General features: G+C 40.6%; 1 protein-coding gene across 4 annotated transcripts in view; it reads right to left on the bottom strand.

Moving 5' to 3' along the window:
* The window catches only part of LOC114789045 (sodium channel protein type 4 subunit alpha-like), a 46,050-nt gene extending 33,005 nt beyond the window's left edge, over window positions 1-13,045 (bottom strand). For all 4 annotated transcript variants that reach the window (XM_028978099.1, XM_028978101.1, XM_028978100.1 and 1 more), the window contains exons 1-2: window positions 12,712-13,045; window positions 3,518-3,821 (exon numbers count right to left, since the gene is read on the bottom strand). In XM_028978099.1, coding sequence (XP_028833932.1) covers window positions 3,518-3,781 — 264 coding nt within the window. In that variant the 5' untranslated portion in view covers window positions 3,782-3,821; window positions 12,712-13,045. The remainder of the gene's footprint in view (window positions 1-3,517; window positions 3,822-12,711) is intronic.
* Between the last annotated feature and the right edge of the window lie 1,317 nt (window positions 13,046-14,362).

Below are 14,362 nucleotides of genomic sequence, written 5' to 3'. Positions count from 1 at the left end.
AATTTTCCACTTAAAATTTTCAGGCATCCATGTGATGTGCTCATAACATACATGACCTAAAGGATCTGTTGCTGATGGCTTGGTTCCAGATACCACAGCGTACATTCAGAGGTCCAGCAGAGTCGTTGCCATTATTGGTCAAAACTGCTCTGGTGGCAAAATGAAGGGGGATCTGCTCAATGTTGTTAATGCCTCTTAATGTGTTTGTTTTAGTAGGGGTATGGATCTTAACTGTTATGGTGGATCTTAACTGTTTAATTCATTTATTTTAAAATAGAAATCTTTCCAGTGTTTGAGCTGCATTCCCTCCTTGTTTAAAACCAGGAAAGGTAGGGGTGTTCAGGATATAGAAACCTAACCTTGGTTAAATTGTGTTCACTGAAACCTGGAACTCAACTTTAAAAAGGCAACATTTTCTTTAAAAAAATATTTTAAAAATATTTTAAAATCTTAGTTCCCTTTTCACTCGGTACAACACAGGAAGTATGAGATACCTCTGAATGCCCATCTGAAGACACTTTTATGCAGGAGTTGGGGCCACACACCCCATAAAACCACCTGTTGCCACCATCTCCCCACAGTTCTTACACTATTCACCTCGCTAAGGACACTTTTATGTCTATCGAGATTCGTTTAGCACAGATTCCTGAGATTTCTGCCTGAGAGTCTCGCTCAAACTGGACTTTGATGAGCTTTTGTTGAAGACCCTAATCAAGACTCGGTCTAGCTTGGATGGGGCATCACAACTGTAGTGATGGCCCAGCGGCATCTTGGTGCAACTCATCTGGATGATTTGCTCTCCTCAGTGGCTTTATTTGTCCACTCACTCAAAGCCATTTTGGTGAAGTTCATGTTTCAGAAGAAACCACATGGGATGACAAGCCAAGGCAGCCACCTAAAACTGGTGTCAAAGCCTGCATCTGCACCTCTGGTGAAACGGGCAGCTCCAAATCTCCCTGCCAATGAAACAGGGACATCCGAAGTGGGACCCCCGTCAGCTGTGCAGGTGTGTGGACTGGAAATATTGCTGTTCAGCTGGTGAACTGGCATACATGTACACGTCACCCTGGGTAGAGCAGAACATCACACAGGGTAGTCACCTGCAGTTTCAGACACGGCCACCTTGTTTTGCTGGGGTGATCCAGACTTAACAAACATGCCATTAAATTGGTTCTTCTCGCTGGTACAGCCGTTACTTTGTGGTTTCATTTTGAATCCCATTTTGGAGCTGACTGTGTTAGAGAAGCACCAACCGATTCATATTCATCTTCATGTGCTGGGTCTGATGGCATCAGCAATATCTGTGGTGCCTCTCTGACTTTTCAGCACTGGGTGCTGTTGCACAATTTAAACATGGCATATGGTCTCTCATTCTTCGCAGGGTTCTGCTGTCTCAGGTGGGGGAACAGGAGGTCCATCATCGCCTGAGCTGTGGTCCTTCCAGGCCTATCTGCTGAAAGGTCAAAGATTGTAGCTGAGGTTTTCCTGCTAACATTATTGCCACTGTTCAGAGCTCTTGGGCTTTCTAAACCTGGGCCTCTATTCTTAAAAATGGAAATTTTGAGCTCTGGTGTCATGGGAAGGGTCTGGACCCTTCCTCTGTTCCATTGAGGGCATTCTTTCTGCAGGACCTGCTGGAGCAATGGCCTTGCCATTCGTTTTCTGAAGGGTGTGCGATGACTGAGCCTGTTAGTAGGCCCACGGTTCCTTCTTTGGACCTCACAGTGGTTCTGGATTCTTTGTGTGAAGATCCATTTAAGCCTATAGAGTTGGTGGATATTAAGGCAGTTTCCTATAAAACTGCATTGCTGCTGGCACTGGCTTCAGGTGTATGCAGTTTGTGCCTGGCAGGCATATGAGCCTAAGGTAATGGCAAAATCGTTCAGTTGTTTGAATTTTTGGAACTACCATACCTTTCTCCACCACCTTTTGCCACAGAGGTGGAGAGGTGCCTTCATCTGCCCTGCCCATTGCGAGCATTGCAGGCATATGTGCTCTGTACTGAAGCTTTTCATTCTTGAGAGCAGGTGTTTGTCTCCTTGGCATATAGTAGCAGTGGACTGGTCCCACCAGAAGGGGTTAGGGCAAACTCTACTAGAGCTGTGTCCACCACCTAGAGGACAGTGTCATCTGTGTAGAGTACACTTGGGCTTCTCCTAATAATTAGTGGGTTATTATCGCCTGGATGTGCTTGCCTCTTGGGAGGCAACTGCAGTGCTTCATACCACCTCAAGGGAACTCTTAGTCCCCCACATCTTCATCTGGTTCAGTTCCACTGGGCTGAAAGTATGAGTATATGTGCATGCGTGTTGTTGTACAGAGTGAATCAACACTGCATTGCCCTGTCCTGGAGCTGCTTAGCTTGTAATAGAATAGAAGTGAACTGAGGGGAGAAGGCAACAACAAGTGGTTTTACTGAAGGGCATGGCTCCTCCCCTTTTGCCCCATCTCCTGCTTATAGGTATGATTAAAGGTGTCTTCAGCTGGGCACGCAGAGGTGTAGTTCTCCCATACTTCCTGTGTTGTTCTCTTAGTCAAGGAACAGTGGTTATACAGTGGGACAATTGGCAGCCACCGATTGTGCAAGTTGTCCCAGTTAAAAAGATGATTTCATACTAGGTATACTAGTGAAAGTCAGAAAATCATATTGTATGATTTTTAAATAATTTATTTGAATAATGGTGGAGAAAATATTTAATGAATTTGAATAAATAGTGAATTCATTTTCACCATGTTGGACATGGGTATGACATGTTTGTCCCAATCTCATGAACTAGTCTTTAGATCAGTTAAATTATGTATTAAGAATTTCACACAGTGCAAGTGACATTTTACATGAAATGGAGACATAGAAAAATCTCAACGACACCCTTTTTCAGACAAAAGAACACAAATATGACAAAAGAAAACAAAAAAGTACACTAATTCAGAATAAGATATGTGTTTTTTCTTTGTATCATTTTATATATATATTGATATAAAGAGTCTTGACTGATGGACATAGCCACAATTTCATGTTATATACAGGGTTTCATGTCAGAAAAGGTCCACAGAGAAGACAGTAAATACTGGCTCCAGCCATTTTCCAGTGGCATGGGACACTGCACAGCCAACCGGACCTTCATCAGAACAGATTGTGCGATTTATTTAAATATTTACTCCGACTTTGCTTAATCCTCTTCTCCCTCCCATCCAACACCACTTCAAATGCCAAAACAAAGAGACTCAAAATAAATGAATATTCACATCCTTTTTGCTCTCTCTCTCTTTCAATCTCTTTTCAAAATAGTCTGTTAAAGGACTATGGCTCAGTCTTCCACCCTCTGCTTCTATGTCAAAACTCTGTAATCCAATTCTAGTGGAAAAGGGACTGTCTCACAGACCTAGACTGATTTTGGACACGCCGCTTCCTGGAGTCACAAAGCAACTCGTAATGTCTCTGCTTTTACACTGCATGACCATGAGAATGTTAAAACACACTGAAGTATCTGAGAAAGTGGCGAAAAGCACAACTCACCCTCTGGGTTTTGTAGTATGAGTCGATGTCTTCCAGAGGTATGCCAACAAGTCCCGGTGGGATGTCACCAAATATCCGTGGCAATGCCTTTCCAGCCTCCAGGTCTGCGCGAGGCTTTGGTGGTTCCACATTGCCCATGTCTTCCTGGTACTCCTTGTCACTCTTGGCCTGTTCTTCTGCAATCCGCTGCTCGATGGCAGCCAGGGATTCACGGGTGAACCTCCGCAGACCCTCGGAACCCGTTGGTAACAGCATGGCTGCCATCTTTTCATCCTGATCCTCCTGTCCTTCAGTTTACTTACAGCTTACAGCAAATGAAAGAGAGATCATTGTTAATTTAAAAGTTTTTAAAATGTTATGTTGCAGCAGTAGAAAAAAAAAAAGCAGCAAATGCACAAATTTTCTCACTCCAGTTGTAACCATTATTTTGGTTGGTCCACTCAGTTTATTCCACTCCATGCTTACTCAGACATTAGTATAGACTCCTGCATGCCTTTTCTGGTCCTACAATGAAGCCTCACTGATCAAGTAGTCATGCTGCTCAAAATGGTCTTTGCTTAAGTATATAATGTGACGATTATCCTACTACTGTGCTGCTGCCCTTACGAAACAAACGTATCTTGCTATACACTAGAATTCATATTGCAATGCATTGGTAAATATATTTCCATATATCTGCAATGCCTTTTTCAATATATAATCTCATTGAATGTAGGACATTGTTCAGTATATATTATAATATATCTTGTTAAATATCTAAATAAATATCTATATATAAATGTATTTGAAAACAGCAACAACTGCAGTCTTTTCATATATCCTATTTCATATATTTATATATTGCTTACATGTACATATACCATTCACAATATATGAATACACACAAGATATATTGTCACATAATATATTGAGAAATATATTTTTGTTGCATATGGGTGATAAGGAGTATAAGGAGTATTATTGGCTGTTGCTGTATTTACATTTACATTTACAGCATTTATCAGATGCCCTTATCCAGAGTAACTTACAATCAGTAGCTCCAGTCCCCCTGGACTAACTTAGGGTTAAATGTCTAGCTCAGGGACACAATGGTAGTAAGGGGGATTTGAACCTGGGTCTTCTGGTTCATAGGCGAGTGTGTTACCCACTAGGTTACTACCACCCTATAATAACCCTGTATAACACCCAGTATAACAATTATCAGGCTTTACCAATAAAACAATATATCTTGCTTAGAGTCAAATCAATGTGTATCAACCTGAAAAATATCAAATTCATAACTGAATGTAAAATGTTTATTTAAATTAGTCCTGCTTTGACCAAGGGTGATGCTCTGTGCCTTTATGTTTTGTTTGTTTGGGTTTCTGGCCATTGCATCGTGTTATTTTCATTTATTTAAAACTCATAATGTCATGCTCCTATGCATCATTCATCCAACATGGAATGACACTCTTGCTATCCACGAAACCTCTGTAGTCTTCATTAAGAGTGTCTTTACAGGCTGAATTATCTGCTGTACCTTACAACGAATGTATTTTAACAAGATTTCTTGTATTTTTACCATTTCATCTGTACAATTTAATAATAAAAATACAAAAGTGATGAGGTTTGATTAAACAGTTTGCAAACATTTTGAGAGAATACCCACTGAAGAGAAAAAGTAAATTAATTCTGATCCTAAATTACAATAATGCTGGTTCATATGGCACCAGAATCTATAATAAAACTGTTGTTTTGAAATGTTACATATGTAAAATGTACCACTCTTGTCTGGAAGGGGTAAACTCCAGAAATTGTTTTCCCATGAGCAAATATTCCAACTCAACTAATTAGGGGGGCATGATAAATCATGGGTACCTGTGCACTTGTTAAAATCCGCACCAATACTTTCCAATATTGTGTCTTTATCCTCAAGGCCACTGATTCTATACAGACATCATGCCCGTCTGCTAGACACATTGCATTCTGACTTTCCATCACTATTGCCAAAGCATTTGTTATGCTCATCTAATTATTCTGCTCTATACTGGGGAAGTGGGGGAAGTGGTGGCCTAGTGGTTAAGAAAGTGGCCCCGTAACCAGGTTGCCGGTTCGAATCTCGATCCGCCAAGGTGCCACTGAGGTGCCACCCACTGCATCTCTGGTGCCTGTCATGTCTGCCCACTGCTCACCAAGGGTGATGTTTAAAAGCAGAGGACACATTTTGTTGTGTTCACCATGTGCTGTGCTGCGGTGTTTCACAATGACAATCACTTCACTTTCACTTTTACCATGCCCATTGATGCTAATTTACCATTGTGAGATTTTTACGTTTTAACTCAGCTATTGAGTTAATGGATATAACAGCCATTAATGGATAAGGGAACATGAACTTTTTAGATGGGCGAGAGAAGGTGAACAGGTTGAGAGGACAGACAGACAGTCCAGTTTCCAGGCAGACATGTTCTTTAGCACAGACCAGTGCCAAGTCCTTTATCCAACCGTCGCTGTCAAACTAGGACAGCCAGCGGACCTGGCCAGAAGATTAAAATCTCAAGCAGCTTGTAGTGACCTGCAGTTTCCAGTTTTGCCATTTAAGGCAAACCAAACTTGACACGATTCAGACTGACCCAAACCAACCACTAAAGCTCATAAATTACTTATTAATCAATTTTGATCAATCAGTCAACTTATCAGTGTTTATTAAATGTATTATGTTTTTAATGTGAAATATATGCTTTAGTGAGTCAAATCAGTTGCTTAAACAAAATAAACAACAAGTGTGGTCAATGTGCTACAACAGAAACATTGTAGAATAAGGGATTTTATTGAAAATAGACCTTTCTACTACAATACAATACCATATTCTATTTTAATGTGTAAAAATTAGCACTCCCTGTATTGTATGCCTTTGGTCTACACTCTATGTCAAAGTGTGACATCCAGTGGGATCTTGAAGAAGGTTACAGTGGAACCTATTAAACCTCTAGGCAAACTCATGTATGAGGAGTGCTTTACATTGAATTGGCTATATTTATATTCTCAGAGGTTTCCTCTGATCCCCAATGGTTCTGTAAAACATAAATATTACCTGTTTCAAATGGTACTGATTACTGATGGTTTCAGACACACACAAACAGATTAGAGGCCCAGAAATATAGCTGATATTAATAAATGGTAGCAGTATAAAAGTCAACAAAATGCCAGTGGTTCCACATTCCAGGTTTACCCAATGGTCACCATACATTTAAACCATTTACATTTACATTTACAGCATTTATCAGACGCCCTTATCCAGAGCGACTTACAATCAGTAATTACAGGGACAGTCTCCCTGGAGCAATTTAGGGTTAAGTGTCTTGCTCAGGGACACAATGGTAGTAAGTGGGATTCGAACCCGGGTCTTCTGGTTCATAGGCGAGTGTGTTACCCACTAGGCTACTACCACATTTAATTATTGCATTAAAATGTACTCCCAAAGCAGGATCTGTCCTAAACTGTCCTTTATTTATACAATCAGATCCCTTCTGATTTATATACAAGGCCACATTCTGATAGTTCTGACCTGGTTAATGAAAAAAGTATGTAATAATACTAATAATGACACAAAAATGGCCAAAGCAAATCTAATTCAAAGCATAGTGGTTTTATACAGACTACAGTAGCCACACACACACACACACACACACACACTGACACTAGACAAACCAGACAAACAAAGTTCCAGATTTTGAGCCATGAACGTCTGTATATATGTGTTTACATATATGGCACAATTTTGGATTGTGCTGATCAACATCGGCAGAGTACACTTCACTAGATTTTGTACTGTGTACAACTACATTCAACAACCCAACTTTGACTATCAAAACACAACGGCACACATCTCATGGAATATTTCATATTTAACTACTCATTTAAACTTTTTTGGTTTTAATTGAACATTTCTTGTTTTCTTTGCATTACTCCCTTTGGTCAATTTTAGAACTTCCATTTCTATGCAGGCCTACATCTCAGCCTCATTACATGCTCACTGATTAATGAGATATAAGATACAAGATAAGAAAGTATAATTTTGAAAAAGATATTTGTTGTTTGGTTGCAGTAATATACAGGACTATATATGAATTAGGGATGCACCGATACCGGTTTCTGGTATTGGCTTTGATACCATATTTTCTACAGTACTCGTTAAAATTCCCCTGATACCGGGGACCGATACCACGGTCTGAGAAATCTATGTATGAGTGGAGTGTACGGGGTTAACCACAGGCGCCGAGTGCCCGCCCCCAGGTCCCGCCCCAGGCCCCGCCCCCAGCTTAGAGTGGGGAGAAGGTCTAGGCGAGACATGACAGCCGTGTGGAACTATTTCAAATTGAATGAAGATGACAAAACAAAGGCGGACTGCAAACTGTGAAATTATCCAGAGGAGGCTCAATTTAACAGAAGTAATTTAATCAAGCACCTAGAATACAAAGAGTTTATCCACGCTTCTAAACCAACACAACCCACGCTGCAGGAAACTTTTGCAAGACGAAAGAAAATGTGTTGGATTGTGAGCCAATCCACGTGCTGTGAAAATAACACATGACATTATCGAGTACATTGCATTGAGTGACCGGTCACTTAAATTATATGACTAGTGCTGTTACCTGTACATTTAAATCATGTTTTTATTAAGTACTCGGTATCGGCGAGTACTGAAATGCAAGTTCTCCTACTCGTACACGTTCTCCAAAAAAGTGGTATCGTGCATCCCTAATATGAATTGTCACATTCTAACCATGTCTGGTATATAGATCGTTTCACAATCATACAATAAAATGTATGAACAACAGCAAAAAAAGGATCCACATTCCGGGCCAAGGTAGCAGAATCCATTCCACTGCCAAATGGCCCTGCTGTGTTATGATGAGTGTTGTGCACTCACACATTTAAAAAACATGGTATGCAAATATTAAGTCAGCACCACTGACTTTAGACATTTACTTGCAATACGCCGAGCCACATCTCTTTTTTAAAACACTCCTAGGTATGCAAAATAATTTGATATTTTGAGGGCGTGGGTGCATGGCGAGAACATGGGCAACATGCCACTAGCAGCATGGCAGACACCGTCTTAGATCACCAAAATAGGGCTCAGCCACTCATAGGTCAGACCAGAGAGGTAGATGAAAATTACTGAATTAATACATACATGAAATGATCCATAGTGTTATTAATTAAACTAAGTTGAGCTAAAATCCCCTATGCCAGCTAATCTGTCATGATAACATATTGTTCATACAGTCCTGTTCAGAAATTCTGCTGTGTGGCGCAGTAAGCAAATGCAATTGCCCTAAATTTAACAAGAATGTAGCAATAGTTAACAGCAGCTTATATTACAAGTCTGTGTGTGTGTGTGTGTGTGTGTGTGTGTATACAGACCAGATTTGGCTGCTGCTGACACACAGAAGGTGAAAGGGGAAGGCCAGCCAGGGGGAATTTGATGAGAGTATTTCAGCTCGATGAAATTGAATACTGTAGTGCGCAGTGTCACTGCTGACAGATGTCATGTGCTTCCCACAACAAATAATTATCGTAATTATACTTCACAGAAGTGCAGAGGGGGGCAGCCTCCCAAAGCAGGATCTGTCCTAAACTGTCCTTTATTTATACAAGCAAATCAGGTCTCTTCTTGAGTCCGCCAAATATACAAAGCCAGATTCTGAGAGTTCTGGCCTCGCTAATGAAAAAACTATGTGTATCTGAATTAGTAGTAATAACTATAATGGTAATAATGACACATAGCGCTGTTATGTGTCACGTCCATGCGGGCATGACGCGGCGGGTGAACGGAGAGGAGGACGAAGAGTGACGAGAAGACGTGGAATGAAGGGTGCTTTCACCTGACATCACGGAACAGGGGTTTAATGGTGAATCACAGGACAGGGGAGACATCCGAGACGTAGACAATGGTGAACATGGAACATGGATCCCAGACCAGAGTAACCCCCATTTCGGACCGGATCCTGACATTATGAAAATATATTTATACAGACTGCAGTAGCCATACACCCACACAAAGCGACAAAGTTATAGAATGTACATATGTATGTATGTATGAATGTTGACATATATGACAGTCTTCTGGATTCTGCTGATCAACATCGCTGTCACTGGATTTTGTACTGTCTACAACTGCATTCAACAAACAGAATTTCATCATAAACCTGAACCTCAACATTTCATAGGAACCTGCATTGGAGAAGCCATGATGATGCGTGTTGTATGACGCAGTGTTCACAAGCTCAACTTTACATACTTGTTCTGTTAATTACTCTGATTGTTCTGTTAATTACTCTGACAGAGGGTGCTAAAAAGGTGTTGGACATTATTATTTATTTATTTATTATCACATATGTGGAGACGTTCATGCAGAAATTAATATCAGCAAGATGATAACATAAATCACCTAAATTTATATTCCTGTATTCTGATATACACTGATTTCTTTCATATGGCTTTAACACAATTCCAAGAGTGCCCTTTATAGGAAATATCAAATATATTTCATAACACAAATATGATTGTGACATCACAATCTTTTCATCACTTGCAGTGTTTTATAGCATTTAATTTAAAGAACAGCTCTAATCTGTAATATAATCTTTGTGTGTGAGGGCACTGACCACTGCTCTCAAGTAAAATGACTGAGTCACGCTTCCCAAAATTCTGTTAATCGTCTTAACTAACACACACCAACACATGGCCAAAACGTGATTAAAGTTCAGCGTTAGCACACGTCGTATGCAGCAATTTCAAAAAGGCCACAAACACGTGACTGAAGCAGCACAGAAAGCTCCGGAAATGACTGATGCTTAACATGCGAAAGACTCTGCTGTTTGTTTTCACTCAGGGCCTAATGCAGGGACACGGCAGATTGCTCCATGTCTGGTTGGGCTGCTTAGAGATGTCTTCTGTTGACTGAAGGATATTTGTTCAGCTGAGGCTTTGACTGCATGTAACCCGCCCGTTTCAGTGCACGGATAGGAGAAAAGATTTTAAACACTGCCATGGGCTACAATCAAACTCACCTCAACTCTACATTCAGTCGAATCTACACCAGCTTGGTCATTTATTTAAATATTTATAGATTGGTTTACTTTTCAACCAAAGCTATTTAGAAAAATATTGTGTCATTATGTGAAATTCACAATGTTGCATAGTTGCATTTGTATGGGGCAGTGGTTGGCCTAGCGGGTAAGGAAGCAGAGCCATAATCAGAAGGTTGCCGGTTCAAGTCCCGAACCGCCAAGGTGCCACTGAGCAAAGCGCCGTGCCCACACACTGCTCCCTGGGCACCCACTGCTCACCAAGGGCGATGGTTGATAGCAGAGGAAACATTTTGGTGTGTCATCGAGTGTTGCAGGGTTTCACAATGACAAAACTTCATAAAAAATGTATTTTTAATAAATAGTTCATAAGAAAATAGTAATAGGTTATTAATAAAAACACATGAAGCTATTGTTTGTTTAAAATGAGTCTGTACTGAATTTTGTGCGTCAATCTGTATGTGCAAAGAAACTATCATAGTTTTTCCCGTTGACACTTCCAGCAACACAAATCATAGCAGACATGACCTATTTACACCATCCTAAAACACTGGTTTGGGATAAGAGTAAAATAACGCTATCACTACTATGATGACCCAACAACTCAATAATCCTTAAAATCAGATTTAGAGGACAAAGAGGACTGGAGGCAGAGATTTCTTCCAATAACAAATATTGCATGCAAATGCAATCTGCTGCTCTTGTGCATCATTATGCCTTCTCGCAAACCACTGCTTTGTAATTCACATTTATGAAGGTCAATTTTATGCACCAACAACCTGCAATTCGGTTCTATGCAATTGTCATAATCTTCAGGATTAGCCACTTGCATGTGTGATGTATTGACAGAACGAGTAGGGGCTGTGAGATTTCTACTGGCTCCTTAAAACTTTTTTATTATATCAAACATCAAGTCTGACATCTGGTTGTCAGAAATAACTACGCTCAAACAAAAAGTGGATGGTTAGAAGAAATATCACTTTATTTTACCTTTAATATCAATATCAACCAAAACTCAAAAATATCTAGATGACAACAAGGTGTGCCTTTTCTTTCATTTTAGAGTATTCGGAGCAAAAAGTAAGAAACATCACCAAAGTTTAAAACCAAACTGTGATGACTCTTGTTTGTCGATGACACAGCTATCGGAAACATTTCATTTTACTCTTTACAAAATCCAATGTTTGGATTTTTAACATCATGCCTCATAAAATTGCACAGAAACCGGATTTCCAGTTGTTTTCTTGTGCGTGGTTTTAGTAGGCAACATTTCTGTTTTACTTTCAGAAGGCTGAACCCATCACGCGAATTAGACAAACATGAAATAAGATATGAATTTGATCTTTAACAGCGCAATTGCAGTAAAACAATTATAGTTCACTCTGCTTCTGTGTAATTATGTTAAGGTGCATCGTGGTTTAAATGTGCTGCGTCACTAAAGCGGCTCTGTCCATTATATCAGGTGAAAATGTGGCGGCTGGGGACGGAACAGAAGCGGAAGACGGGTCAGGGAAGCCGGGCGAAATCTGTGATATCATTATGGTATAGTGCATGAGGCGGTTTAACCCCTGCAGGAAGTAAAGCGCATTGGGGGTCACTGAGTGTGTGATCCATTATCTTTATGAGTTGTCTGGAGGGGGGCAATGTGGGGAGTGCTGTCAAATGACCTCTGTGTGCAACTTTTAAGAGCAATCAAGAAGCATGCTTGTAATGCGCACAGCGTGGGTCATCTTGAAAGTGTCACTATTTATTTCCCCACCATTTTATGTCCCTATGATGAACTGACTGTATGAGTCTGGAGGAAATATATATATTTATAAAAAATATGTCAGTGTCAATATTGCACTTTGACTGTTCAAATTATGTTAAAGAGAAAAGGAACAGAAAGGAATTTGGATGGTAGTAGCCTAGTGGGTAACACACTCGTCTATGAACCAGAAGACCCAGGTTCAAATCCCACTTACTACCATTGTGTCCCTGACCAAGACACTTAACCCTAAGTTGCTCCAGGGGGGGACTGTCCCTGTAACTACTGATTGTAAGTCGCTCTGGATAAGGGCGTCTGGTAAATGCTGTAAATGTAGAATATAAATGTAAAATGAAAGTTGACTTGTAACTTACATGTGAAACTCCTTGATTGGTAGCATGGCTTCCAGAGTTCACGACCAGATTTAAATTGTATTTAGACTCCAAAATCCACGCAAAATCCATACTGGCCTAAACGATTCTTCGCAGGTCCCACCATCGTTTTAAGATCCAAAAAGCAGACCCGTTCCGATCCTCGGTGCTGGTTCAGTCCAGAGCTTCGCTGCGTCCAACATGCGGAACACATCCATCCACACCACGTTGGTCTGGAAGTGCTGGAAGCTGCCAGAAGCCGCGCCGAGAGACGACCGTCCCCGGTGTTAAAAACTCGCGATCTGCGTGAGGTTTTACCTCCGCCGCGGAGGCAGAAAAGCACCCAAAGCTCCCCTTCCCAGCGCTGGATTACGGATTACGGATGGCAGCCCGGCGCCACGAAGCGCTTTCAGGACACGGGTTCCATTTCTGTTTTTTCCTGCCTAATTCCCCATAAACACAATGCCAAGTTTTTTTTTATATATTGAACTCCGTTTACGATTTGATTTGTTTACGTAAATGAAGGTTCACTGAAAAGAGAGTTTTCACCATGTAAAAAAGTGATGTAGTTTTACCAGATAGTAATCTGATGCCACTGCTCTCTCTACTGGCCCCTCCAGTGATCCATCACTCCATGCCAGCTCATGACACGTAGAAAAAGCGAGTTTTCACCACGTTAAAAAGTGATGTAGTTTTACCAGATAGTAAACTGATGCCACTGCTCTCTCTACTGGCCCCTCCAGTGATCCATCACTCCAGGCCAGCTCATGTCATGTAGAAAAAGAGTTTCACCATGTAAAAAAGTGATAATAAAACAGGGGGCATGATGATAAACTGATGCCACTGCTCTCTCTACTGGCCCCTCCAGTGATCCATCACTCCAGGCCAGCTCATGTCACGTAGAAAAAGAGAGTTTTCACCATGTAAAAAAGTGATAATAAAACAGGGGGCATGCTGATAAACTGATGCCACTGTTCTCTCTACTGGCCCCTCCAGTGATCCATCACTCCATGCCAGCTCATGTCATGTAGAAAAAGAGTTTTCACCACGTTAAAAAGTGATGTAGTTTTACCAGATAGTAAACTGATGCCACTGCTCTCTCTACTGGCCCCTCCAGTGATCCATCACTCCAGGCCAGGCGGGCATCATGTGATGGGGAAACATGGCCATTCCTCCTGGATCTGCCACTCCTGGGAACAGTGTGATTATTAAGATAAATACCTACTTTATTACACTTTTGTGAAATTGAAAGCACCATTGACACATACGGTGAATCTGCGCAGCAGAAGGGCCAGTTTCTTCCTTCACCAGTGCTTGACCTCACAATCACAGTGTATCTCACTGTTATTACAGCTCTACATCAGCAGTAGTATTATGGTGGAATATCACACATTCCATACACTTCACACATTACTGTTCATTGCGCTCTTTGCCCTTTTTTTTGTTGTTGTTGTCTTGTTTTTAATCTGAATATTGTGTATGTCTTTAATTAGGTTCCTAACTGTAAATTATATATTACTTTTATTGATTTTTTGTACTGTTTTATATTTAGTGTGATTTTAAATTTTTTATATATTTTGTACTGTGTTACTTGAGACTAAATAAATGACTGAAACCAGTCTGTGCTAACACATCTCCTTTGATTAATTTGGCC

The sequence above is a fragment of the Denticeps clupeoides genome, chromosome 4 (genome assembly GCF_900700375.1).
Source record: "Denticeps clupeoides chromosome 4, fDenClu1.1, whole genome shotgun sequence".
Taxonomy (NCBI): domain Eukaryota; kingdom Metazoa; phylum Chordata; class Actinopteri; order Clupeiformes; family Denticipitidae; genus Denticeps; species Denticeps clupeoides.
The sequence above is the reverse complement of the archived record's forward strand: the minus strand, read 5'-3'. Positions and strand labels throughout refer to the sequence as shown.